A 27,263-nucleotide genomic window follows, 5' to 3' on the forward strand; every position below is an offset into this window, starting at 1 on the left:
ACAAAGAGATGGCTAATGGCAAATAGGATATTTGCCAACAACCATTACTTTGCCGCCCGTTCTTTGGCAGCTGACGACAAAGAGGATCTTTGCCATCAGCCAGCAGACGACAAAGAACCGACTGATGGAAATTCCCTGATTCCACTAGTGAACCTGCAAATTGGGAAGAAATACTTAGCATCTAACAATCCATCATGGGAGGAATTAGGATTGCAGATTTGCTTAAAACAGAGGCGAGCTGCTGCCACCATGATGTATAGGGAAGTGACATGCTCCTACTACATGATTAGGATCGGACGTGGATGGGGTGGGATTGGGATCAGACATGGACGGGGCGGGAAAGGATGGGGCAGAGGCGGGAAGGGAGGAGACGGGGTGGGTGAGGCCGGGTTGGGGAAGGGGAAGGGGAATGGGCGAGGAAGATGGCCGGATGGGTCAGATGCGGAAGAGGAGGAGATCGGTGATGGGGCAGGTTCCATGGTGTGCCGGGGCTCACCTGTGCTGCCACTATAGGGGAAAGGTCGAGAGGGCCAAGGCCAAGGCAGTTGCTGGCCGGAAAGGCGAGGTTGGGGGAGCAGGGGCGAGGCCAGGGCTCACGTGCACCGCCGCTTGCCGTCGCTTCTCCCCTCGTCTCGTGAGTCCGTTTCCCCCACTGGACTGTTCAGGAGAGGGGAAGGGCCGAAGGGGTATGGAATGGAGGGGATCAGCCCAAAACCAAGCGCGAGAGCGAAGTATTTGGGAAGAGGGTGCGAAGTGTTCCCAGGGTACGACCAATATTGTGATTCAGTGCCACGGTTAAATACCTATGACCACCCAAATGTTGGTATTCGAGAGTGGAAAATGCCAATACCGAATTAAACACCTCAAAGTCGACATCCAAACATAGCGGAAGTGCAATTAGGTCAGGAGGGCTCGCGAGGGACTAACCTGCACAGTGCGCCCTACCCCCAGGGCGCGCCATGCAAGCTCGTTGCTCCGTCGTGGCTCATCTGGTCGCCTCCCGAAGCTTCTAGGGTATCTTTATGTCAAAAAATAACCCCCGTAAAGTTTCATTGTGTTTGGAATTCGTTCTCTAAAAAGGCAAAAGCATGGAAAAAATAGGAATTGGCACTGGGCACTAGGTTAATAGGTTAGTTCTAGAAAATGATATAAAATAACATGCAATTGCATATAAAGTATTCAAGATTGATAATATAATAGCATGAAACAATCAACAATTATAGATACATGACACGTATCATTGGACAGTTAAGAAAATTATGATATCATATAGGTGTATACACAAGGTATACATATCTAAAATACAAATTTACTACTACCCTGCTCACATCAAGAGACAAGAGAGGGGAGCACCCTATGAGCTCCTATGCAAGTCACATCTATTGCATGCATAATCAATCGACCATACGTCAATATCGAATGTAGCATACATGTTCATAAACCAAACTGTATAATTATATATAGACTTTTGTTGACACCGGTACAAATAGGCACATAGGCCATTACTAACATATAGTCATGCATGCCAACCAATCAAAGCACATATACATGTTTATATGAATCTTCTAAAATGCAAATAATATGGATGGATCCAATCCACTTCCTCTTGTGTGCCTTTATATATAATCTTCTAGCTTCACTTGCGCTTTGGGAACTTCAAAGGCCATCCCAATATTGTTACAAACTATTCTTCCCTTTCAAAAGAAAAATTAGTGAGATCATAGTTTAATGATAATTAGCGTCAATCAATTGTAGTTGTTCGTAATATTTCTTGTATGAAAATTAGCACTTGGAATTACAAAAATAAACTACAACTTAATAGACCAATAAATAGATTAGTTATATATATGATATAAAATAGATAGAATCCAATATTTAGAGAAATAGGTATCGACAAGCATGGGTTGCTTATCATTATGGAAAAACATGAAATGGTAATTATTTACTAAAAGAATAGTTTTTAATAGTATATATAACAAAACATTTTGAAAGAAATAATATGGAGACCAGTGAAATCATTCATATATTGGTTTCCAATGATGGCCAATGATAGTTGGATTTAATTCTTGATTGAAAGTAGTCCAAGAGATTTAAAGTAAGTTTTATACCGAAGGCTTCCTTTCTTGATGCCTAAAAGGCTTTCAATTATGAAGGACTAAATCAAGACATAGTTGAGGGAGAATTAGCCATGTGAATAGATAAAAATTGAATTATTATTGAGCACACTATTTGAATAAGATGCTTAATTCTAGATGTATTCGGGTATTATGTGTTTACTGTATTCATAACTAGTAAAACAATTGAATTATATAATTACATGCCCTCAATGATGCAACGGATGGAGGGAAGAGAATACAAGGACTATGAGAGTCACCTAAATTTATAATTATCAATAAAATGCTATCAATATTGGTAGAAGGATAGAAATTGAGAACTAAGAAGGATTTAATGAGGAAAATCTAGATATTATGACTTCTATGATTTTACATGGTGAATCTAGACATATATGAGATCTTTACCAACAATAATACCTCAAATGCATAAGAAAAAACACAATCAAATCATCAACACATAGTCATTTTTCTACAGTATTTCCTATATTTTAATGAAATTGAATCTAATATAAGGTGAATTAAATCGAATAATATTAGGCAGGACATGCAAAGTTGTCGGAAAAAACTAGGACTTCCCTTATTAATCAATAGATGGCACCATATAATTATACAATCAAACTTTCCATTGTGGTTTATTCATATACAAATTGCTACTCCTTCCAATCCATATAACATGTCGCTCGAAAGGATATATCTCGACCTATTTCAGTGCTAGATACATCTGTTTGAGCGACACATAATATGGATCATAGGGAGTATTTTATTTTGTCAAGTATTTTATTCATCAAGTACTTTTCCTATACTACCATCTTTTACAATTTTATACAAGCATGTTATATGTTCAAAATTATTTATTAAAGACATTTTAAATTCAGAAACAACAAGATCCACATTATGATGACTACTATTTGCACCGTGATCCTAGTGCATCATATAATAAAAGTACCATGAACATTAAAAACTAAAAGCTACAGAGAGAAATGTCAGAAGGAATACGAGTAACAAACGTATCAACATAATGTCCTTGATAAAAAAGGGTTGCATGTATAATATGGGTATGTATCTAGACAACAAATGGTATAACAAACATAGCGAATTGTACCGATCACACTTGAGAGTGGCATATGGAAAATGATATCCATAGATTTCGTTTATCTTGGCATCAATTACAATAGTTCAGTTCATACTTATTGTCAGCTATAAGTTGGGTTTGATTAAAGAATCAAAGAAAATCATGCGCTAAACGGTCTTAGTTATTTCTAGAAAACATAGTTAAAGGGGAAGTTACATCCCTTATGTGTATGGTTTTACGTAGAAATGAGGCACCTTGCGGAGAACGACTCGAATGCGGGTGGGTGCTCTAGCTCACTTCTTGTCCACGACATTAGTAGCTAGATCAAATGTGGCTGGTATCTTCCCAGAGAAATTGCATGTATGAGTTTCTGATCCAAGCTTACTGCAGCATTCCAAAGTAAATGCATGCTAAAAATATCCATCAACTTTAGTGTAATCATTGGCAAAGCTGTATATAACCAAGCATAACAAGAACTAACCTTCTGTCAACCAACACCATCGAGCGGAGCTCACAGTTGGCAAATCTGTATGTAACCAAGTCAAAGCTAGTTAGCAACATGCCCCCACCCTCACCCCAAGGGAAAAGTGAGCGACATGCACTTATGATGATAGAATCAGCAATGCATGGCTTGAACCTTTTAGGATCTAGCACAAGAATATTCTTACTGAGATTGCAAGACAAAAGTTCTCTGAACAACTAGCTCTATGACTCTATCTATTCATGTTATACCAAGCTAAAGAATACAATACCTGTTTCCATTTACATATAGAAAAACTAGTCCAATTTGCTTGCTATTGTGGGGGTTTAAAGTTGTTGTAGTTATATAATGAAAATATTGCGTTGTCACAACATCACAAGAATGCAGATATGGTGGGTTGATTATATGACAATTACCAAGGGAAAGAAATACTCACCGCTTGGCCATATCCTCTACTATGGTTGGATGACACTCTTTACCGTACATGTTTAAAGTGAAATCCAAGAAACTACTGTGGGTGACAATAGCTATATCTTTTTCTTCTCTTGTCCATAACCTGGAAGCACATCTATAGATTAGTTTTAATATAATTTCTAAAATAAAGTTACATGTAGAGTCAACGTGTGTCATCTAAGATCTAAGGTTTGCATTTTTTCAATGCATGCTACACATGAATCTCCGACGCTCGTACTTTCTAGTGTCAAATAGTTACTTAGCGATAACTCGCTATTATATGAGAAACAAGAAATAGAGGAAGCATTATGCAGGGGTGGAGGGTATTATCGAGGCACTGCACAATCCTTTGCCATAAGTTCTAGCTTTTCTCTAAAATATGCAACATGGTTTTGTATTGACACAAAGGAAGTATAGCATATGTACGTACATGTGTAAAGTAAAATAGCCTTATTTGCTCGGAGCATGGGACTACCATCAGGCCAATAGAGTGGTGAATGTCTCGGGTGAACAAATTGTTTTGAAGCACACAAGAAAATAATAAAAGTGATATGGGACGTGTACCTGAGTATTACTGAGGTACGTTGGTTTCATGTTCATATAACAAATCAATACAATTTTATTTTAAGAAACTAAAGAAAAGAAAGTAATTAGTCTTTAAAAGGAAAATTACCAGTCAATAAACTTCATGCCCCTGGCAGCAACAGATTCAATTGTTTCTCTGACTTCTGGTTCCCAAAGAACATCTTCATCATTCTCTATCTATAAAGAACACAAGCACACATATATTAAAACACGATCAAGACACTGTCGCATGAACTCTCCTTGTGAACTAGCAATATTAGGTACTTGCCAGGGAAAAGTCAATGGCAGGAAAGAGAGTATTGTATTTTGTTATGCTGCTCCTCTTGTCACAGGGATGAACACCCTGTATTTTTAATTAAATTCAAAATTAAATATTAGAATATTTGTTGATAGAGCATTACTCACACGGGAGAATAAAAGACAAACAAAGGCGTCCAATTTCTCAAATGAAGGTAGTTGACTTAAAAGAGAATGAACTAAGCTAAATAAGTTATTCTAGCAACTGCAAAAAAGTCTATTCTAGTTAGTACTTAAGGGTGGCTAATGTAAATAAGGCACTAACACCACTATATATGTAAAAAAATGGTTGCTCCTGTTTTAATTGTATTTATTCATTTTATTTTATTTTTGAAACGAGGCAAAAGCTTTGCCTTATATTGATAAAGAAGGAGCAAGAACAACAGCAAGGTGGGGATGGCTTAGGCCATCCCAAAGGAAAAGGAAAAAACAAAAACAACAAACAGATCAGCCCACAAGATCCGCCAGGTTTTTTGCTCCCGCTAGAATCCAATCTTTTGCTACCTCTCTTATCTTGAGCATGACCACCACCGGCAGAGAGGATTTCTTGTTGAAGACTCTCTCATTTCTTTCCTTCCAGATTTCCCAGGTGATGAGCATGATAGCCGTTTTTAGACCTTTGGGAGAGGAAGAGGGCGACCTAGCTAAGGCCTGCCAGTAGTCCACCACCTTGGGGCGACCAGAGCCCATGCTAAGCAGTAATTCCGGGCAGGAGAGCCAGGATGCCGCCGCGGACCAGATCCTCTTGGAGTAACGGCATTCAAAGAGCATGTGTCTCGCCATCTCAGGGGAGCACCGGCATAGCTGGCAGGAGGGCTGGTGTGGCCATCCACGTTTGGCCAGGCGATCCGCGGTCCAGAGGCGATTTTGGACGGCGAGCCAAGCGAAGAAGCGGCATTTGGGAGGCGCCCACGTTTTCCAGACAATCGAGCCGAAGGAGCAAGGCAGCGCGGTCATGAACTGCGCCTTATAGGCGGAGCTCGCAGAGTAGCATCCATTTGGGGAGAGGGTCCAGATGATGAAATCTTCTATATCTGGGGAGAGCTGGATATCTGAGATGAGATCCCATAGCTGGACGAACTGGCCAATGTGCTCTGCCGTGAAGGCCTCCACCGCAATATCCGCTACCCAGGTATGGTCAGTAAGGGCATCATGGACCGTTCGGTTTTTCCTCCTCGAAGCTTTGAAGATCAGAGGTGCCATATCTTTCGGTGGCTTGCCGTCAAGCCATGAGGAAGACCAAAAGGAGGCCTTCTTGCCATCCCCGATAGTAACACGAGTCGCGGCGTTGAAGAGCTGTCTATCTGAGGCATCGTTAGGAGTTTCAAAACCTACCCAAGGTTTTTCAGGAGCCTTCCATTCGTCCCAAAGCCAGCGAAGTCTAAGGGCGCGGGAGAACCTTTCCAAATCTAGGATCCCCAATCCACCAAGCTCCTTAGGGCGGCAGACCTTCTGCCAGTTGACCTTGCATTTCCCACCGCTGACAGATTCCTTGCAGTCCCATAGCATACCGCGACAGATCTTGGCCATAGCCCTTAGGAAGCCTTTATCCACTTTGATAGCGGTCAGGAGGAAGATCGGCATGGAAGAAAGGACAGATTTCACATAAGTGCAGCACCCCGCCCGATTTAGGAATCTTCCTTTCAGAGGGTTCAACCTTGACGCAGCTTTATCAATGTATGGCTGAAGGTCGGTCCTTCTGAGTCTACCAAGCGACAAGGGCAACCCCAAATACTTGAGAGGGAACTGGGTGATAGCCGCCGAGAAGTTTGCCAGAACTGCGGTGAGATCAACATCGGAGCAGCGAATTGGGGCAATAGAGCTCTTAGCCACATTGGTCACCATGCCCGTAACCTCCCCGAAGCCTTGAAGAATATTTGCCAGACAGGATATATCCTGCACCGAAGGGGCAATGAAGATGGCAGCATCATCAGCGTAAAGAGAGATCCGAGGATGTTGTGAACCTCCAGGACTTTCGCTCATCAGACCAGACGCAGTTGCTTTATCCAGAATTTGTTGCAGCGGGTCGATGGCGATATCGAAAAGCAGGGGGGATAGCGGGTCTCCTTGGCGAAGTCCTCGGCCGTGAGCAATGTCCTTACCGGGGATACCGTTAAGGATTACTCTAGACGTGGCCGAGGAGAAGAGGCTGGATAGCAGAGCACGCCATCTAGGAGGAAAGCCGAGACGGCGCAGAAGGTCGAGTAGATAGTCCCAGCGAACTGTGTCGAAAGCTTTGGCAATGTCCAGCTTTATGAGGAGAGCCGGAGTTTTGCTGCGATGGAGACTGCGAGCGGTGTTTCTGACATACATAAAGTTGTCATGTATGGTTCTTGTTTTGATGAAGGCACTTTGGCAGCGAGAAACAATAGCATCCATCTTCGGACCGAGCCGGCGAGCCATAGCTTTAGCGATAATCTTCAGGACCACGTGGATGAGGCTTATTGGCCTGAAATCCGTGATGGCTTCCGCACCGTCCTTCTTTGGAATGAGGACGATGTTAGCTGTGTTGAGGATGGCGAAATTAGAAGCTGACTGCTCGGAGAAAGAAGTGATGGCCCTCATGAGATCATCTTTGACAATATCCCAGCATGATTGAAAGAAAGCAATGGAAAATCCATCGGGGCCGGGGGCCTTTTCTGAAGGCATATCATCGATCGCCTCCTTAATTTCCAACTCAGAGAAGGGGAGGTCGAGATCTTCCAAAGCATGGGTGCTAGGATCAAGGACCATTCAATTGAAGTCTAGCTGCCGGAGGGGAGGGCGACCCAAGGTCTTGGAGAAGTGTTCGAGAATGACGTTCTCCTTATCTTCATGTGTTGCCAGCCAACCATCATTATGTTTGAGCCTTTGGATATGGTTCTTGCGTTTCCTCGAGTTAATCCGCAGATGAAAGAACTTTGTGTTGGCGTCTCCATCGCGAAGATAGTTGATTCTGGAGGCCTGACGTTTTCTAGAGCGTTCCAAGGCCACCAACCCTAGAATCCGTCTTTTAAGGCCAGCACGGAGGGCCCTCTCTTCCGTGGACAGGGGGCGAGAATCCTGGGCGACATCTAACTGGAGAATGACCTCCAGAGCCATGAAGAGCTGAAGCTTGCAGTTAGAGAAGAGACCCCTGCTCCAGGATCGCAAGCTGAGCGCGGTGGTCTTGAGCTTGTGGTTTATTACGTGCACCGGCTGAGTGTGAGAAGAGGGCGCTGACCATGCCTGTAGAACCGTCTCTTGGAAACCCGGCATTTTAGTCCAGAAGGTTTCAAAGCGGAAAGTCGCAGGTTTACGGGGCCCACTCTGATTGGAAAGGAGGAGGGGGCAGTGGTCCGACAAGGATGACGAAAGAGCGTACAAGACATGGCTTTCGAAAGTCAAATCCCAGCTCGGGTTGCAAAAAGCGCGGTCCAGCCTCTCGAGAGTGGGGTTCTCCCTTTCATTGCTCCAGGTAAACTTCCTGTTCTGTAGTTTTATCTCCTTGAGATGGCAAGTATTCAGAGCACGCCTGAACTGGCCCATGAGACGAAGATTCATCTTATCATTGTTCTTGTCTTCCGCTTGAAGGATGAGGTTAAAGTCACCAAGGATGAGCCATTTCTGATCGTTGTTGGGAGCAGTGGCGATGATTTCGGCAAGAAAAGCTCCTTTATCTGTGTCAACGCTAGGGCCATATACTGTGGTGAGGAGAAAAGAGGTGCTGCACTCACGGATGGTGATCTGGGCGGAGATCAAAAAGCTGCCAATGTGAACGTTTGTAACAGAGACTTGATCTTCATTCCAGAGAAGAAGAATACCACCTCGTGTGCCAACAGCTGGTTTGTGAGCGAATGATCTGAGCTTAAAACCACCAATGTAGGCCGCAGTTTGCTGATCTATGAAATCAAGTTTGGTCTCTTGAAGACACGCGATATGGCAGGGAGTGTCTGACAGAAAGGCGTGGACCGTGTCTTTGCGAGCTTGGACGTTCAGGCCTCGAACGTTCCAGTCAGCCACGTTGAGGTTGGGACCGATCATCTTAGCAGCTCAGAAAAGAAAGCCAGATAGTAGATGAAAACGGGGGTGACATGCCTGCCCCCAAAGCTATTGCATAACATCAAGACTGAGACAAACATGCCAAAACTAGGGGCCATCGAACCACGAAACCATAACCTGGTCTCCATCTAAGCAAAGTCTTTCTGAAGGCTAGAATCAGCTCCACCCGCACCGCCCATGGCGATCAGCGCATTATCCGCATCCATGATGCTACGAACGTTCAGCTTAAAAAGCGTAGCTAGACCTTCAATGGTCTTGTCTGGCAGCTGAGTCTTGAACTTGCTGATGTACTTCTCCCTAGCTTGAAACAGAGGCAAACCTTCGGCATCACAGCCCATTTTGTTGAGGAGCACTTGTATCGCCTTATCCAAAGCGTGCATCACCGGCTTAGCACGAAGGCGCTCGCTGCGACGTGCCTCAGAAGGGGGCACAGCCACAGCTGGTCGAGGACGTGGTGTGATCGCAGCAGGCCGCGGTAGGAGCGGCACAGGCGGCCTGTCGAAGAGATCTTCCACCGAGCTCAAAATAGGCGTTTCGGCCGACGCAGACTCGAGCTCCGTGGAAGGCGTCTCCAGCTCCAGCAAGGTCGGGTCGGATGGGGCCTCGACCGCCTGGCCCAGCTGCCCGTTTGGCTCTTGCATATGAAGTGGCAGGAGCGCCACCTCATGCCCCAGAGCATCGGAAGCTACCTTCTCCATGTCGTCGTCCCAGACCTCCGGAACGTGGGGCTGGAGCAGAAGCGAGAGCGAGAGCGGCGACGCATGACAAGTGGGTGCAGCCATGGGACACTCCTCCACAGGGGCTTCATCTTCCCATGTACTCTGTGGGGCAGCCTCAACCGAGGGTGGCAGCGAAGCGAGCTTCAAAGAGCCCAGCTTCAGGACGTCAGGTACGCCTTTGATGGCCAGGGACCAGTCCCGGCACGGCTCCTGATGCGGCTGTAGAGGTTTCATGGTGGCGGAATGCAGCGCGGTCTCAGGAGCAGCAGAAACTGAATGCTGGAGCTGCACCAGGACGGAAGCCAGGGCTGGGGGCGTGGCTACAGCCAGGGTCGCGTCCTTCTGATTGTAGCTGCGGTGCCCGCGCTCGCTGTTGTGGTGGCGAGAGGAGCGATGGTGTCCATGGCTGCATCGACGGTTGTCCAGGGGTGCGCGCCGGCCGGAGTCTCTTGCGCGCGACCTATCCCGAGCGTGGCGAGGAGAATGGCGGTCAGCGTCACCATCATCGTCATGTGGATGGCGTGTGGTTGGCCTGCGATCATCACAGCGTCGTCCAGCGCGGGATCGGCTGCGGCGGCGTTCCTCGCGGCTGCGTGAACGGGAGCGTCTGGAGTTGTCATGGCCAACGTAGCCCCGCGAACGGGAGCGGCGCGCCTCCACACCGTCCGCAGGCCGAGAGCGGGAGCGGCGCGCCTCCGTACCGTCCGCGGGTCGAGAGCGGGAGCGGCGCGACCCCTCAGGCGCAGGTCTTGAGCGGGAGCGTCGAGAGTCGCCGCGCCTGGCTTGAAACCTTCCCAGGTCCTTCTGGTCGCGGGCGTCCTTGTCGCGCGGGCGGAGGTCACCGAGTGGTGGGATCGCCGCCGGGAGGACGGAGCCGGCGCCCGCATCCACTGGCATGCCATCTATGGTGCCCAGGTGGCAAGGCGGGAGGGCGTGCACTCGCGGCCTGAAGTCCGAGATAGGGGCGCCACCATCAAGCACCGGTGCGCCGTTGAAATCCTCGATGCGGTCGATGTGGAGAAGTACCCGGAAGGTCATGCCCCTCTTCCACTGGTCCGGTCTGTCCTCGTCGATGCGAATCCTTGAAGAGAGGCCGCAAGGCGCTTTGTTGACGAAAGTGCACCACATGGCCTTGGCGATGCGGCGCGGGGACGGCGTCCAGACCCACATACCGAACGATGAGGTGACCTCCATCGTGGTGAAGCCGTCGTCGAACCGTTGCACCGCGCAGTTCCGCCCCACAAGTTGGTCCACGATTTCCGGGCGCCAAGCGAACGGCGGCAGGCCGTCCACCAACACATGGGCGCGGTAGTGGAGGTCAGCGTTGTAGCCGTGCGAGACCGCACGCCATGGCCGGAAGTGGACGTCGAGCCCATCAAGCTTGAAGCAGCATCTTTCGGTGCGCATCACCTGGTCGCGGAGCTCGGCGGAGGAAAATTTGACGATGTACTGCTCGGGGAAGTGGGAGCTCACCACCAACTCCGAGGGACGGAGACGGTACTTCCTGCAGAAGACGTCTTCAACGTCGGAGCGGTCGGCCCCCGACGGTGCAGAGAGCGTCCAAGCCACGATGGCCGAGCTTTCCCAGTCCAGCCGAGCGCGGTCGAGGTCGTAGGAGGTGGCGATGTAGCACGTATCTTCCTCTGTGCGGAGCGACGGGTCGCCCAGTCCAACGCCGTCCATCTCAGCAGCCGCGCAGACGGCGGCCGGCGGGGCCGGAGGGTTGAGAGGCGTCGGGCTCAGGGTGGAGGCTTGCAGAAACGAGCGCGGAGGCCTCTTGGGGTGGCGCTCCCGCGTGCAGACGGCGACGAGGTGGTTGGGGGACTTGCAGCGGTGGCAGAGTCGGAGTCTGCCTTTTGAAGGCACGGAGGATGGCTGTTCTCCTCCCCCTTGATGATCGCGCGAGGAAGAGGAGCGGCGGCGCAGCAATGAAGAGGCGGCGTTTCGTGTTTCGAAGCGGGCTTCACGACGCGCGCGACGGGAACGCACCAGAGTCCAGCCCGGTTCCGATTCCCCAGGAGAAAACGGTGGGCCCGCGGGATCCTGTCGGCGCGGGGAGGTTGAGCCTTGAGCGCCTTGGAGATGGGGGGCTGGGAGGATGAAGCGCACCGAGCCCCGCGGGCGCGCCGTCCTGGAAGAGGAAGCAGAACGAAGGATTCCCTTCGGGGCAGCCGACGAGAAGGACGAAGATGGAGGGCAGCCCGCGCTCCTCCAGGCAGACAGCGCGCCATTAACGCGGTCGCAGACCTCCGCGGACGGCACGTCCAGGATGAGAGAGCCGACGACGGAGCTTCGGAGGCGAGGCGGCGCACGAGCCTCGCGCGGCGGCGGAAGGGGGCTCGACGAAGCGGCGGCACCGGATCTTGGCGCCAAGGGTTGAGCTGGCCTCCTGAGGGGGGCCGAGGGGTAGCTGAGGGGCAGGGAGGGTGGGGGAGGTGGAAGGTGGTGGAGGGGGCGCCGGGGAGGGTTGGCCAAAGCTGGGACGCCGGCAGGAGGCGGCGGCGGCGGCCCGCCGCTGGGAGCGGGGGAGTCGCAGGAGCGCGGCCTCCTAACGGTCATGTATTTATTCATGAGAGAGGAATACCAAGCGCTCCCTGCATGCTTCAACTGCAAGAAATGGTGGGCAGTTCAAACTTGAAATTGCCGCATGTCCACTTTGGCCAACACCTTCTACCATTAATAATGGTGATGCAATTACTTCATTAGTATGGCTCCCACCACCAAAAACCCCCACTGCAGTTTGCATGGTCCTGTGAGATTAGTTCAATAAAATATTGTGAGCCTCATTGAGCAAAACATACTACTGTAATGCACCATCATATTATATCATGCCTCAACATAGGAGTTCTCACAATAATGTATACTAGATAAGCAGATTATGTACATATTGACACACCAAGCATGATTAAGGGTGTAAAAGAAGAGCTCGAACTAAATTTCATTTTTACTAGATTACACGCACATGGGCCATGCAAGACATGTAATAAGGATTGCACTCCACATTGATATTCGTTAGTGTACAAAATCCAATCTACAAAGTTTAGAAGAGGATACAAAATAATGAAATTATGTACAAAAAGATCAAAAGGTCAAGGAAAAATATACCTCAATAGTGGGGAAACAATTACCAGCTCAATCTTTTTGTCTAGTCCACATTTTGTCACATGCTCTCGCAGGCAATCAACCTACAAATGCATGTAAATTAGCATCCATTCAATTGGGAATGGTAAATAAAAAAGTGACATTTCAATATACTTTATGTGTATGAGGACTTCAAAATGAGCATTTCAAATGGGCTCATGACCTTAAATGAATCAACTAAAGGAATCTCAATGTCATCCAAAGAGAAGGTGTCATTGCGTTTTGATGCAACTAGGATTGCGACTAACTTGCTGCTACCCCACACCATTTTGCGAAAATGCTTTGCAATATATTTCAAAGAGATTTGGTTGTATGGAACATAAATATTTCTAGTAATAATATGAGAACTAAAATATAAAATACATATAACTTACGGTGTTTTGTTATTTCATAGTTATAAAATATTTTTAAAATGTATAAAAGCATGATATAATGGAAATTCGCATGCATGTTTGCATGTTAAAGTAGACTTTGTCCTACGCATGGCTGCATGTTGAGGTGGCCCTGTTTCCATGCATGTTGTATGACAAGGTGGCATGCTCACATGTTGAGATAAATGGTTTGGTGGGGGAAAGCTATTTAGATTTAGAATATAAACTGAAAATACATATAACTTATTGTGTTTGACTACTCTATATTTGTAAAATATCTATTACGTGTAAATAACATAATAGTATGAAAATTTGCATGCATACTTGCATGTTGTAGTGGGTTTTTTCTATGCATGGGTGCATGTTGAGGTGGACATATTCCCATGCATATGGTGCATGATGAGGATCCGTGCTTGCATGATGAGATGCTATTCCGAAATAGAACATATCATTCGCCTGAGGTTCATGCTAACACATGTGACTTCCTTTATTTTAAGGCGGCAATAAGAGCCACGTGAACTACCAACTGGCAACATCGACATATATGATTTTGCATGAACATTACATTAGTAAAGAAATATTATTCTTCATGATGTCAATAATGGCAATTTGATAGAACAAAGACATCGAACATTGCCATAACACCAATAATCGCTGCCACAATTTCATTTGACTAGAGATTTCACAGTGTAAATAAAGGTTGAATATCATAAGTCAGGATATGTTAGTTTGTGAAGTGAACGAATTTGGAACCCAACACTTCAATTGCACAACAAATGTCTTTTACCACTAGAGCATGATGACTTGTTGCTACTTTTACACATTTTTATATTAACAATATTAATGTCTGATAATAGTATACCATTTATGGCTTGATACCATGAGCACAACACATGATAGTGACATACATGCTGCCATCCAATCCTATGATGAAAGACAATAGAAAAATCATTTGTTCTTCCATTTGTCATGCTCGTCTCAGTATCATAGTGGCATTGTTGCCTTAAATATTTGACAAAGGCACCACCTTGGTTTCCCGTAACATAATGTGTACCATTTTTATTAGAAATATGACAACACATGGTAACATAAAAGAAACAAGGGATTTTACTTGTCTCCAGCCCAAAGGGGTAATGTGAGCATCAAGCAATGCGGGCGACATGTAGGCACTATGATCCTTTTCACCTTCCACATTATGAATACCTTGAGCATGCCTCACCTGCACATGTTTGCTATAGTTAACCAGATGGGACATTCTTTACATGTTTCATACAAGTTGGTTGACTAAAACTGAGGAGTTGTAGTACCAGGTATATGTTTTTGCAGCTGTGCTGAGGATACATAGCAGTGCGGGCACTAGCCTCCATTTCTGCCCAACAGAAATCAACAATCATATATTTTTATCCAAATAGGAGTTGGGTAGATAACAACAAGGGAAAGGCATAGTTGCATCATCACGAGATGGAGTTGGATAGATTCGAAACTTTCCCATCGGAACTTAATTCTTTACTAAAAGACACATATGTGATTCCGCAAATTGGAACAATGGAATTGAAAACTGACTTTGAAAAGTATTAGGGCAAAGTCGAATGGCCTTCTATTTAGCAAACACAAGAATGAAGAGCTTTTCCGAGAAATGGGTTGCATGGGTTGATTAGTTTCCTAGTGATAGTATGTCCATAAAAGGGAATGGATATGTTGGGCATCACTTGAAAATGAAAAAAGAAGTCTGTTAGGGCGATCCACTCTCTCTAATAGTATTTAACAATGATGCTGATATGTTTGCCATTCTGATAGAGTTTGCTACATAAGATGACCAAGTTGCATTAGTAGTGCCACATCTAGTTAAGGAGGGGCTCTCAATTCTGCAATTTCTAATGATATGATTCTCACTACTAGGGAAAAGCTTATAGGTAGAATATTACGAGTAGAGTTGGGTAAAATTAGTAGTAGCGCTGGCCAAAAAACATGCTACTGGTAATCGGTAGCAGTAGCACCGCCAGTGTTAGGGGGCGCTATTAATAGCTAGGTGTGGGATACCATTTGCACACGGGCTAGCCACAGTAGTAGAGCCGGCTCACGAGCGACGCTACTCATAATGGGGTTAGCAGTAGCGCCTTCCATGAGCCTGTGCTACTACTGTGGCTAGCCAGGCCCACCTCTGCTCCTCCAAGTTAGAAGTAGAACATATCCCCTACACGCGCTACCCCTAGGTCGTACCTTATCCACTTCTTCCTCGCGCCCCTCACTCCTCACTCCTCGCTCTTTCCCCCTCGTTCCACTATCTCCCTCGCGATGGCGCTGCTCACGCATCCCGTCGGCCCTCCCAGTACCGGCCCTCCCCACGCGGCGGTCCTCCCTGTCCCAGTCATCCACGCTGTAGTAGTTCTCCCTCCCTCGTTTCTTTCACTCTCCCCCTTCTCCATCCACCCTCTGTTTTTGCTTTGCTAGATAAGATGAATGGATGGATGAATTAATGCATTTAGATGGTTACAAATTGATGCATTTAGATGGTTATGAATGGATGCATTTAGATGGGTAGATTGATGGATGGATGCATTTAGATGAATGGATGCATTTAGATGGATCGATGGTTAGATGAATGGATCCATTTCGATGGTTAGATGGATGGATGGATGAATTTAGATGAATGTGTGCATTTAGATGAATGGATGCATTTAGATGGATTGATGGTAATATGGATGGATTGAAGCATATATATGGATATTAGTACTTCATCGTGGTAATATTGCTATGGAATGTTTTTGCATCAATTTATTGGTGATACTTGTATCATTTTGCAGGGAGCAACTCCTAGTGCGTATGTTTTTCCGGAATGTTGATTTATTTCCGTTTAGAGAAATTCCACGCGCTCGATATGTCCTATTTTAGCAATGGTCATTTTTATGTAATTTTATTTGACTTATGAATTGGGTGAATTTCGGTCTGTTGGATCTCCTTGTGTAACTTTTAGTATGTTCTTGATGGAGGAATACCGACAGTTGCCGTGGGCGGCGCTTCCTCTTCTTTTCTTCTTGCCATATAGACCTTGGTACAATGCGCAAGGAGAGAAGAAGAGGTGAGACCATCACCGACGATCGAAATATTAGTATGAGGGAGAGAAGAAGAGGAGGAAGCAACTAACACCGATAGTCGAAATCTCAGAGGAAGAATCCCGGCTGTTGTCGCGGGGGATGCTTCCTCCTTCGTTCCTGTGTGCTAGAGATTTTGGTAATGCACGCGGGAACGAAGGGAGGAGCGGTTATTACCGACGGTCAAAATAGTAGTGTGAGGGAGTGTACACCAACATACACCATCATATCAGTGTGAGTGTGCGTGCACCATATACACCATGAGATATGAGAATTTTTCAAGTTAGCCTCGACAGACCGAAACTCAACCCATGCTGATTTTTCAAATACATCAATAGTTGTCGTAGATTTTTAATCTTTGAATCATGAACATAGGAAATGTAGTCTGACGATGAGGGATACCTGAGTGTGATTATTGCGATGAAGATCGGGGTCTGTGTGACAAGCCTCACCTGCAAAATGGTAGATTCTTCACCATCAAGCTTGACGAGACTTTTGATGTTTTTACCGTACGCAACGATGACCACTATTTTTGCTTCTTTGCTTTCTGTTTCTTTGCTTCAATTTGTAATTTCTGTTTTTTACAATTCGACTAGTGCATCTCCTGCCATGCAAGACGGTATGTCTTGGAGAAGCTCGATTTTTAAGAAATGGAGAATATGGAGATGAGGAGAGCTCTCCTAAGGACTAAATATGGTTTTTACATTTCTGGTTAAACTATACAATGCAGTTAATCAATCGCATTTTGGTTGCTCAACTTGGCAAGCTCTATGCAAGGCATATGGATTTCAGGAGGATATGAAAATAACCTTCGATATTTGTCCTGAAGATGATATTGAAAGTAATATCGACATTTGGGTGGATGTCGATATGCTTCCAGTTTTACCTCTATGTGAGTTTGTCAACCATATTTGTTAAGTAATCTGCATTATTTATTTAAAATTACTTGGTGTTCATCCCTATTTAACTTATTTATTTTTAATTGACAACTTATTTCCTATCTTCGAGTGAAAGACAGAAGACATCAGACATGACACACTATGCTTAGATCATCTCTAGCACACCCCGTATTATGCCTGGACCCGTAAAATAACCGCCAAAATATGGGTCGGCGTAGAAAAAGCTACCCGACCAGATCCCGCAAACGCCTCCGACCCGTAAAAGATTTTGCAGGGCACGACAAAATGGCACCCCAACCCGCGAAAATGTAGGTTCTCCCCCTCGCCCCGTCGGTGCCCTGTATATATCGGGAGTGGTTGGTGGGTGGGACATTTCAGCCCGTGCTTTCCCCCCACCCACCGCCGTCAGGCTGCCACCTTCGATTCCGGCCATATCAGCCGTCGGGATCATGCCGACGGGCCGTCACACGCCCAAGATTGACCTCCGGCACACCCTCGTGCCTCGGCTGGACGGAAAGCTGCAGATCGGCGACTTGTTTGTCGCGGCCACCAGATTTGGCATTTACGGTCACCGGCGGCTGCGCCAAGCCATGGATTGGTTGGGAGGACCCATCACAGCCCCGGCAAAGCGCCAGCGCAGCATACACACACTGGTTTGGCCTCTAGTCGTTGTCATCGGTTTGCTGGCAAAGACTCTTCCGACCATCGCCCAAGGCTCGGTGCTCGCGCAACAGCTCGCCGGCTTGTCGATGCCGCTCATTGAGTGCGACAACTGCACAGAGACAGTGGTGTTGCGGCTCACATCTAACAGGCGGAAACACCTCGGATGGGTATTCTTTAAATGCAATAACGACGGGGTATGTTCTTCTTTCTGTTCGTCTTTGTCAACTTATTTGGTTAAATTTGAATAGCTTATTGAGGTGTTCATGCGTGTAGGAAGGTGGATGCTCATTTTTGTATTGGGAAGAAGAATACTTGGATTTATTGATAGAAAGAAACTTAATAGATGTTCGTGCACTCCTTACTATAATTGGGGCTAATGATGCAGCTGCATGTCCAATTAGAAAAGAAATTAGAGGGGAAGCAACGTCTAATTCTTTAGAATCAAAGCGAAGAATGAAGAATGTAAGATCAAGAATCCACAGATCAACAACGAATGCATGGAGAAGATGTTGGTCCAACTAGTGGGAGCAGTTATGGAAGTTGGATATCTTCCAAAATGTCTAATTTTGATTCTTGTTTTCTTTGGTCTTGCTATTTTAGCAAAGATTTGGTGAATTATTATGTATCCAATGCCTTTGAAGAAAATAAAGAAGCAAATAAATGTGTTTTCATGCTCGAAATTGAAACGCAAATAACTGATTTGCGGACCGGCGTGGGCGACGGCCGAGAAGACCCTGCAAAACGGACCCGTATAAAAGGATACACATGTCCGTTTTACGGGGTCTGCTCGGCCGCAGCCCACGCCGGCCCGCAAATCAGTTTTTCCGCGAACAGTAAACGACTTTTGCGGGTCGACGATATACGAGGTCTGCTAGAGATGCTCTTATGGATCACATCTAACATGGAAGGAGAAGGATACTCTTGTCACCTTTGTTAATAGTGTCATGTGTGCTAAGGACAACATATATAATGAACGTGGGCCAAATTATACATGATACATGCACGCAAATATCTTGTTAAGAGTTGCTAACTACACTACTATTACAAAAATTACATTGCTATTTATGCTGCTCTTATGTAAATTACATTGTTAACTAGGCTACTATTATGTTCTTCAACAGAAACTATCAAATGGTGTTGTGTCTCCGTTGATGCATGACAAAGGTAATATGACAATTAAAAGCCCTACGAGGGCCCATTTTTCTTATCCATACTCGACTGAGCGCAAACCACAAGGAAAACTCCAAATTGAAGCATGTGAAGAAATAAAGAAGGATCGCAAGCCACAACTTGAAGACTGTTGGATCTGTTTGCTTCATCATGGAGACATAGATGTTATTCTGCTTTATGACATTTTACCTAGGAGAGAGGACTAGGTCCTATGAAAGAGGAGTTTTTATGGTTTATATGAACTTGACATTATCGATTAGGATGATGGTGACTATGGCTTTTTTTTGTTTTATAACATTTTAACTTGGTATGATTAAGATGATGATGAGCTATTAGATGATTAAAAGAATGATGAGTTCTTAGATGATTAAAATGGATGGATGCAAGTGACCAAGTTGAATTAGAGGAAAATATGATATTGCAATTCACAACATCATATTTTTCCTTTAACCCAACTTGATCACTTACACCCATTCACTTTAATCTAAATGTTGTTTTTTGCACAATTATTTTGTTGGTATATGTTAATATGTATAACCGTGTGTGAATACAATATAAATATAAAAAAAGAAATATGGCGGTTAGTAGTGGTGCGGGTTACAAAACACAATGGGCAACGCTTTTCCTGTGAGGAAGAAGAATGATGGGACACGCGAGAGGATAAGGTATCGATAGGAGCAACGGGGGAGCGGCTGAGGTGTGACCGGTCCAATCTTCAGCCGGGGCACCGGAGACAAACATTTACATAAAATTAGGAGTATTAAATTTGAGATATTTATTTTAGAACGGAGGGAGTTGTAGATAGATAGATGGATATAGATGTACGGAAAGGCAAAGCAAAGGAAGAAAACAATCGATCCTTCCTTCCTTTCCTTCTTTCCATGTAGAGGAGAGGGCGCCATTCCATTTGGTAGAGAAGGTTAGGAGGAGGAGGAGGAGGTGCAAGACGGCCGTACCTGAGGGAGGATGAGGAGGTGGAAGAGCAGCAGCGGAGCGGTGGCGAAGGCGGCAGGCGCTGGCAAAAAATAGCGGGAGTATGCATGGGGCATCGCGTGGCTTCTACTACTATTTATCTACTCACCGAGGTTGGTGCCTGCCCATCTGGGCTTGCGGTTCCAGCTCCTCCTCTGTCCCCATGATCGACCGATCGCTCTCCATCATATCGAGTATGACGACGACGGGCACGCGCAAGTCCTCATCGTGTCAATCAATTCCTCGTGTGGTTTGCCCGCTTGAGTGTTCCAGCGTCCCGTTCAAACAAAAAGTTTATTTTCTTCTCGAAATAGTTTGAATCGCTTACCGCATGTGTCACGTGGTAACAAAAAACTCCACTTCGTCCGTCAATTCGCCACTGCTCTTCCTATACGGTTAGGCAGCTGGCTATGCTGGGTTGGGTAGCAGGCCGAACGAGGACGACTGCCCAACTGCCGACCGAATCTCTTTTCTCTGATTTCCTTCCTTCTTTCTTCTTCGGAGGCTGATGAATGCCAATCCACGTCAAGTTTTGAATGCCTAATTGCCAATCCATATCAAACATCACACCTGGCTTGCCCCCCCGCCCGCCCGAGTGAATATCGATCCACATCACGTATCCATATTTCCGTATTGATTATTGTTTTCCTTGTCCCCTCAAAAAAAGTAGGCGAGCTACACGTTTTATGTCTTTTTTCTTCTTCTTTTTTCTTCGGAAAAGATCGGCCGAGGTCGCAATCCGTCTGATACACTCATTGTGCGGGATCGTCGACAATTGCAGTCTTGCAGAGGCATCTCGCAACAAGACCCTTGGTGAATAGAAGAAAAAAAACACCGCTTTGGCCGCACCACCTACACCGATCGATTCCCGCGAGTACAGACAACACGCACCCCAGGTAAAGCATTTTGGAGCATTGACTTATTTTTATTCTGCCATGCCGACCACGAATGTAATCTCATGTTGAAAATTTACAAACACTTGGAACATTTGCCAAAGTTTACCACAAAAAAATTAGAATTAATTGAAATGTTGTTTCATTTTTTTTATTTAACTGTTCATCTGGGCTCATTTGAGCTCGTCCTCTCAACGGTACTTTCGATGAGCTACATGTTTCATATATTTTTCTTCTTTGTCTTTCTTGAGGAACGGGTAAATCGCAATTCGTCTGATATGCTCATTGTGTGATTTAACTACTGCAACATCATGATCAGCATTGCAGAGGCATCTCGCAACAAGTCCTTGTTGAAAAAGGCACATCTCCGCTCTCATCGCCACCACCTATATATGCCGATCGATTCCGGTGAGTACTAACGGCAATCGACAGCACGCAATCGAGGCCGCCTTGATCCACTCCTTCCTGCCCTCCGGCAAGACAAACCGAAGCAGACACCGAGCATAAGCCTTAGTGTTGCCTGTCCCAACCCTCTGCCTCATCCAGATCCGCAGCCGTTCACCGAAGCCGGTGAGCCTGCTTCGCCTCCCTGCCACCTGCTCTCCTTCAATCTCGTGCCAGCTTCGTTACCATGGCACCGGATCGAGCTCTCGAATCCATGGCTTCATCGGCTCCCCAGCACATTTGTGTTTCCTTCACCTCGCCGGCCGTCCCCTCTCCTTCTCCCTCTCATTCCTGCTGTCGAGGGATCCAAACCCTTCCCTTCTCGATTTGTAACAAGTCAGTTATTGTGGTGGGGAAGATTGCAACATCAGCCCTGTTACAAAACCTAGACTAGGTTGCTCCCGAGCTGTCCAATCAAAAAACAGATCCGGCGGCCACATAGGCGGAGGAAGCACGTGCCTTTATCAGTTGAGTCATCCCAAGCATTTCGTTTTTTTTCTCTCTTACAATAAAAAAAAGATGAGGCTGCCATGTTTACCGAGTGTATATTTCAATCACACTAGGCACAGTGGCCAGCCCACACAGCGTATGTTATCAGAGTGATGTCTGTTCGAACGGACTGACACTACCCTCAGTCAGCTCCAGCGGACGGACATGGCACTGCTTAATTCTCCCTATGGTAGCCTGGTCTGCATCGGATTATCTCCCGTTCTTTTCTTTCGCATTTGGGTTGCCTCCGGTTGTTTAGGTCAACTCTAACGCATGATCGTATTTACTCTGCTTTAGTAATGTTTAGATCGAAATGGACAAATGTTATGGTCCAACGCATAAGTGCGGGAACAAATTCTCTCGTCTTGGGTCAACCACGACCCAATTCAGACGTAAATTTACGCCGGATTTGCATTCAATGGATGTTGAACGGACGCACACCCATCTTTCGCCGTCCGCCTTCGGACCCGCATGTGGGCGATGCAACAACTTTTCACCTGCCCCATTTAGTCCGCACGTATGGACGGGTCAGCGTGTCAGCCATCTAGCCGCCCCCAACACATCATTTTTAATGGTGAAGTCGTGGACCGGTAATTATACATCCACATCCACTACCGCTTCGCTTTGCTTCGACACCCTTCTCTGCCCCTCGTGTCGTGACAAGCCCTAGAGCACGGCGGCGGCCGCCTCCACCCACAATGGGTGCCCTGGATCGGGTGCCCGTGGTGGCAAACCCGGAGAGCGGCCACTCCCCGCTCGTCCCTTTGAGCGGTAATCTCGCACGTGTGCATGGCCCGGAATGAAGTATAGGACATCACCAAAATGAAACATGCAACTTAAACCAATCACGAGCATCAATAAACCCATAGGACAAATACTCAAACATTATAGGATGGCTACACATCATTAGATAATAATATATAACATAAAGCACCATGTTCAAGTAGGGGGTACAGCAGGTTATGGGAGACTGGACTACTGATAATAAATGAGGAAAGGTGATGGTGGTGTTGAGAAAGATGTCGGAGTTGTTGGTGTAGGTCGCTACCATGATGATTCTCTCGACGGCGCTTCGACTCCGCCGGAAGAGAGGGGGAGAGAGCCCCCTCCTTCTTCCTCTTGCTTGGCCTCCTCCCTGGATGGGAGGATGGTTTCCCCTCTGGTCCTTGGCCATCATGACCCTTGGAGGGGAGGAACCCCTCCGAGATTGGATCTCTCTTCATTTCTTCTCTATTTCGCGACCTTATTTTATGACCCTTCACCGCTTTTAAATTTCCAGAGATCCATAACTGCGATCGGGCTGAAATTTTAGCATAATTTTTATTCGGATATTACCTTCCTTGCGCCTGATGGAGAGTCACAACCGACTTACGGGGTGGCCAAAAGCCTACCTGGCATGCACTAGGGTAGGGGGCGCCCCGTGTGAGTTTGTAGGGCCTGTGGGCTAGGCCTTCTATTGATTCATGCGTCAAAAAATCCCATATATTTCATAAAAATATCCGTAAGATTTTACGTGTATGGACTTCATTTCATATGGCTTTTCCATGAAATAAAAAAGCATGCAAAAAATGAACAGACACTTCACATTAGATCAATATGTTAGTTTAAAAAATAATATAAATTGTTGTCAAAAGTATGTGAAGTTATAAAATATTGACATGAATAATAAAAAAATTCTAGATACGACGGAGATGTATCATGTCTCTCTGCTGCTTGAAAGCATATACCGTCAGTGGTGCACATTCAACAAATCTCTCTCAAAACAAGGGATGATCTCACGTATCCTCGGAGTGTTTGCGGCCCGGGCTTGAGGCATGAACCAATAGCATGGGTTTCGGATCCAGGCTTGAAGCCAGTTCCGAGGTATCTATTGCCTGGGCTTTCTATTCGTAGATTAAATCTGGCATCCGGACAGCCGGATCGCTGGGATTTTTGGGTTGGCGTGATACCTAACCCAAGAAAGCGAGCTCACCGCGGGAATCTGCAACATATTCCAGATTGCCTAACCTGATGGTTTGGCCTGAGGGGAAGTTCCCGGCCTGGCCGAGGTGGCCAGTCGAATCACAGTGCAACACGATGATGTCGAAGGCGAAGAGTTGGCCAGGGACAAAGGTTTTTCCATAGCCGACGCCCTTGTTGATTCGAAGATGAGCCATTGAACCTCAGGGACCACACAGTCGGACCTACATGGGCCATCGATGTCTGTGCTAAAACCGGCGGATCTTGGGTAAGGGAGTCTGAGTTGTTGTTCTCAATACGATGGTAACATGAAGTAAATGAGGACACCGTTTTGCCCAGCTTCGGGGCCTCTCGAGGAGGTAAAACACTACGTCTTGCTTATATTGTTTTGATTATGGATGGGGTACAGAGTACAAGATGATCTACCTCGGCGTCATGTGATTGTGTTCTAAGGTCTAAAACCTTGAAAGTGTGTCTCTACATATTGAACCCTTGGCTTATATACGCACCCGGGTATATACGGTTTACATGTGATCGATTGCAAGCTAGGGATAAACATGTCGACCATTTAGATTCGATGTGAAGTCTACGCTAAGTCTTAGGAGGATACCATCTTAAGCAGGTCGTGAGCCACGGCTTGCATGGCCTGTCCTGCAACGGTTGGTGGGTCCTCGGTTTAGTCCGTGGATGATGGGATGACGTGGTGAGCACCCCCTAATCAGGGACACCGTCAACTGCGCCGCTGCACTGTCACCCCACTGCTGCCAGGGAGAGAGAGAGGTCGACAAAGAGGGAGAAAAGAGGGAGGCGGGTCTAGGTTGACACCACAACCAGCGACCGGCAAGGAAGAGGATAGGGTGCTGCTGGGAGGAAGAGAGATGATGCAAGGGAGAGGATGCCATGCTGCCGCACCGCCCCAACCCGGCCATAGTGTTGCAGCACCGCCCCACTGCCGTCATCGTGGCGTAGTCTCGAGGAGGATTTGTGAGAAGGTGGATCGAGTAGAGAGCAGCCACATGGTTACCTGAAGCGTCGCCTTAAGAGATGAGCGGAAAAAAATTTAACATATTTTTTTAGTTGATAGAAAATTAAAAGTAATAGAAAAGCGGAAGTGAACGGAATTAAAAATCAGAGACACATGTCATCACAAAAGCGCTCACGCTAGAGCACTGATAATGCAGGAGGTTGCTCCTAGCTTAGCCGCTTTATATATTGTAAATTGTAAATATATAAGTCGTTTGGCCATTGTTAAACTTAACGCTAGTCTTCTTTATACTATTTTCATATGTGTCGTTGTCATGTAGGATGCAAAATGCTGTGGTGCTGCAAAAACTAATTTGTCTCGAAAACACATTGGTGGCGTACACATAACATGAAACGTCGCTAGACAAGAAATTATAGTGTTGACATGCGACACGTGCCACTAGTACCTACATTATTCTTGATGTTAGTTGTCAACGCCATCACTAATATTTATCACTCGCATCATATTCTGGCATAGCGCGCCCACACCGTCAAAGCCTTTTATACCGCTCCAGCACTAGAATTATCTGCACTATGCCTCATCACAGACATTTACTTTCTCGTTCGTGTGTGACGGGCGGAGCTATACTGCAACAATTAATTGTATTGTGTGCGAAGAATCTCCTTGTTCAACATGACTGGTTCAAAATTGTGTCAGCGGAAGGTGTTTTTAACCGTTTACATTGGGCGGCTCTGCGCTTGTGAAAGTGAACTGCGACATCAGCGCCTCAATCAAGCGTGGCTCCAACAAAAAATGGTTTTGTGCTGTCCCCAATATATGGTAAAAGTCGTGATCTAGAAAATATTTATAATATTTGGTTGCCGTTTCAGCTCGAGCTGGTTTCAACGTGGCCGATGCCACAAGCCTATAAAGTGAACCCCGCTTTACACTAAACTATTGGGTCTAGAAATAGATGTACCGATTTTTGAGATGGCACCTACCGCTTCGCCTGGCCGCTCGGGCGCAACATCGGGCGAACCTCCACCCACCGCCATTAATGACAGTAACTGCCGCCCACCGCCCGGCCTTGACCACAAATTGCTTACGCTACCGCTTTGCCTCGGGCCTCTCCATTCCACCGCGCGCGGCGACGAACCACATCACCTCGGGCCCCTTCCTCTCCCTCGGCCGACCCTCATCGCAATGGTGGGAGAGAGGAGGAGGATCCGAGTACGGCGGATCCGTGCGGAGATGGTGTCGCCACCGCGGGGCCTCGGCGCTCCGACTCCGATGACGCTCCTGCCATCAGCAGAGCTTCGTTCGGCGGAGGCTCGTGCGGAGATGTTGCGGGTGGTTCAGGGGAAGTTCCCGGATCGAGCGAGCTGGCCGGAGATGATGGTGGAGATCATCCGCACGGCGACCTTCGCGGAGCGAGCCCTCTTCTGCGGCGACGATGGAGGCATGGACTTCGAGCTCATCTATTGGGCGATGCGGGAGGCGGAGGTCTCGGATCCACGAGTGGCGAGGAAGTGGAGTCGCTTCAAATCACCGATTCTGTTCCTCCTCAACATCAATCCGCCATCTGTATTGGAGATATCCCAGATCCCTCGCGAGGAGCTGCCGCCGGGGATCGACCCTCCTCAAGCCAGCTGCTGCCGCGGCCTCCTGGCGGACGTGCTTCGCGGCGGACCACTTCGCGGCGAGGACGTCAGGCGGGGAAGGAGCTGCGCAATCGCTTCGAACCGCCGCCATGGCCAGGAGATCGAGGGGAGGTCCATCCTCGTAATAAGGTACGTGCTCGTCCTCCTGTTTCTGTTCGTGCAGTTGTTAATGTTGTTCATGATTCTCGGGCCCTTGGTTGGAACATGGATAGAGATAGTGAGACAACAATTTGTTCAAAAACAGCCAAGTCCATTGCTAGGACCCCAATCCGAGGTGTTAGTGAGATTCAATCTCTGTCGAATGGTAGGAATCTAGTAGACAGTATTAAACTTGGAGTTTCTACTCCGTATACTGCAAAATTATCAGATGACTCTGGGCAACCTGATAATGGCAATAGTGATGGAGTTTCTACTCCTGTAATTGCTGTTGACTTAGTACGATCATACAGTGATTGTGTTGGCAAATCCTTTAATCACAAAAATGTATCCCAACAATTGGATAACATTTTTGTTGATGCACCTGCTTGTGTGGGAGAAACAATTACAGATGGTGATCTTGCTGTAGTGGATGTGAATTCTAAACCTACAGGTGATTTTGAGAGTAGGATAGACACGAAGGACAGTGGGATTAGTCGTGAGGGGATTTGTGAGGAGTTTTAGAGAATTGACAGTCTGACAGTTGGTGGTTTAGGAAGGAAAAATATTACGGTTCTGAAAGATAACAGTATATCTATCTGCCCTGCTTGTGCGGGTGCAATGGAGAGGGATGTGGATGAGATATGGCCCTCTTTGGGCTACCAGAAT

General features: G+C 46.7%; 1 protein-coding gene across 6 annotated transcripts; it reads right to left on the reverse strand.

The window, feature by feature from the left end:
* Nucleotides 1-1,253: 1,253 nt before the first annotated feature.
* Nucleotides 1,254-20,127, reverse strand: LOC123424439 (phosphoglycerate mutase-like protein 1). 6 transcript variants are annotated; one of them, XM_045108055.1, is made up of 12 exons: nt 20,034-20,127; nt 16,748-16,797; nt 14,561-14,622; nt 14,365-14,472; nt 12,847-12,926; nt 12,326-12,491; nt 4,974-5,048; nt 4,794-4,882; nt 4,104-4,223; nt 3,668-3,712; nt 3,441-3,570; nt 1,257-1,684 (listed from the first exon to the last, which is right to left on the reverse strand). In XM_045108055.1, the coding sequence occupies exons 3-11, from the start codon at nt 14,618-14,620 to the stop codon at nt 3,480-3,482; spliced, it is 834 nt and encodes a 277-aa protein (XP_044963990.1). In that variant the 5' UTR covers nt 14,621-14,622; nt 16,748-16,797; nt 20,034-20,127; the 3' UTR covers nt 1,257-1,684; nt 3,441-3,479. The 6 variants fall into 6 exon arrangements, with proteins under 6 accessions (XP_044963993.1, XP_044963992.1, XP_044963990.1 ...); XM_045108054.1 differs by having other exon boundaries at nt 1,257-1,689; XM_045108052.1 differs by having other exon boundaries at nt 1,259-1,694.
* Nucleotides 20,128-27,263: the final 7,136 nt, after the last annotated feature.

Source organism: Hordeum vulgare, chromosome 2H (genome assembly GCF_904849725.1).
Source record: "Hordeum vulgare subsp. vulgare chromosome 2H, MorexV3_pseudomolecules_assembly, whole genome shotgun sequence".
Classification (NCBI taxonomy): domain Eukaryota; kingdom Viridiplantae; phylum Streptophyta; class Magnoliopsida; order Poales; family Poaceae; genus Hordeum; species Hordeum vulgare.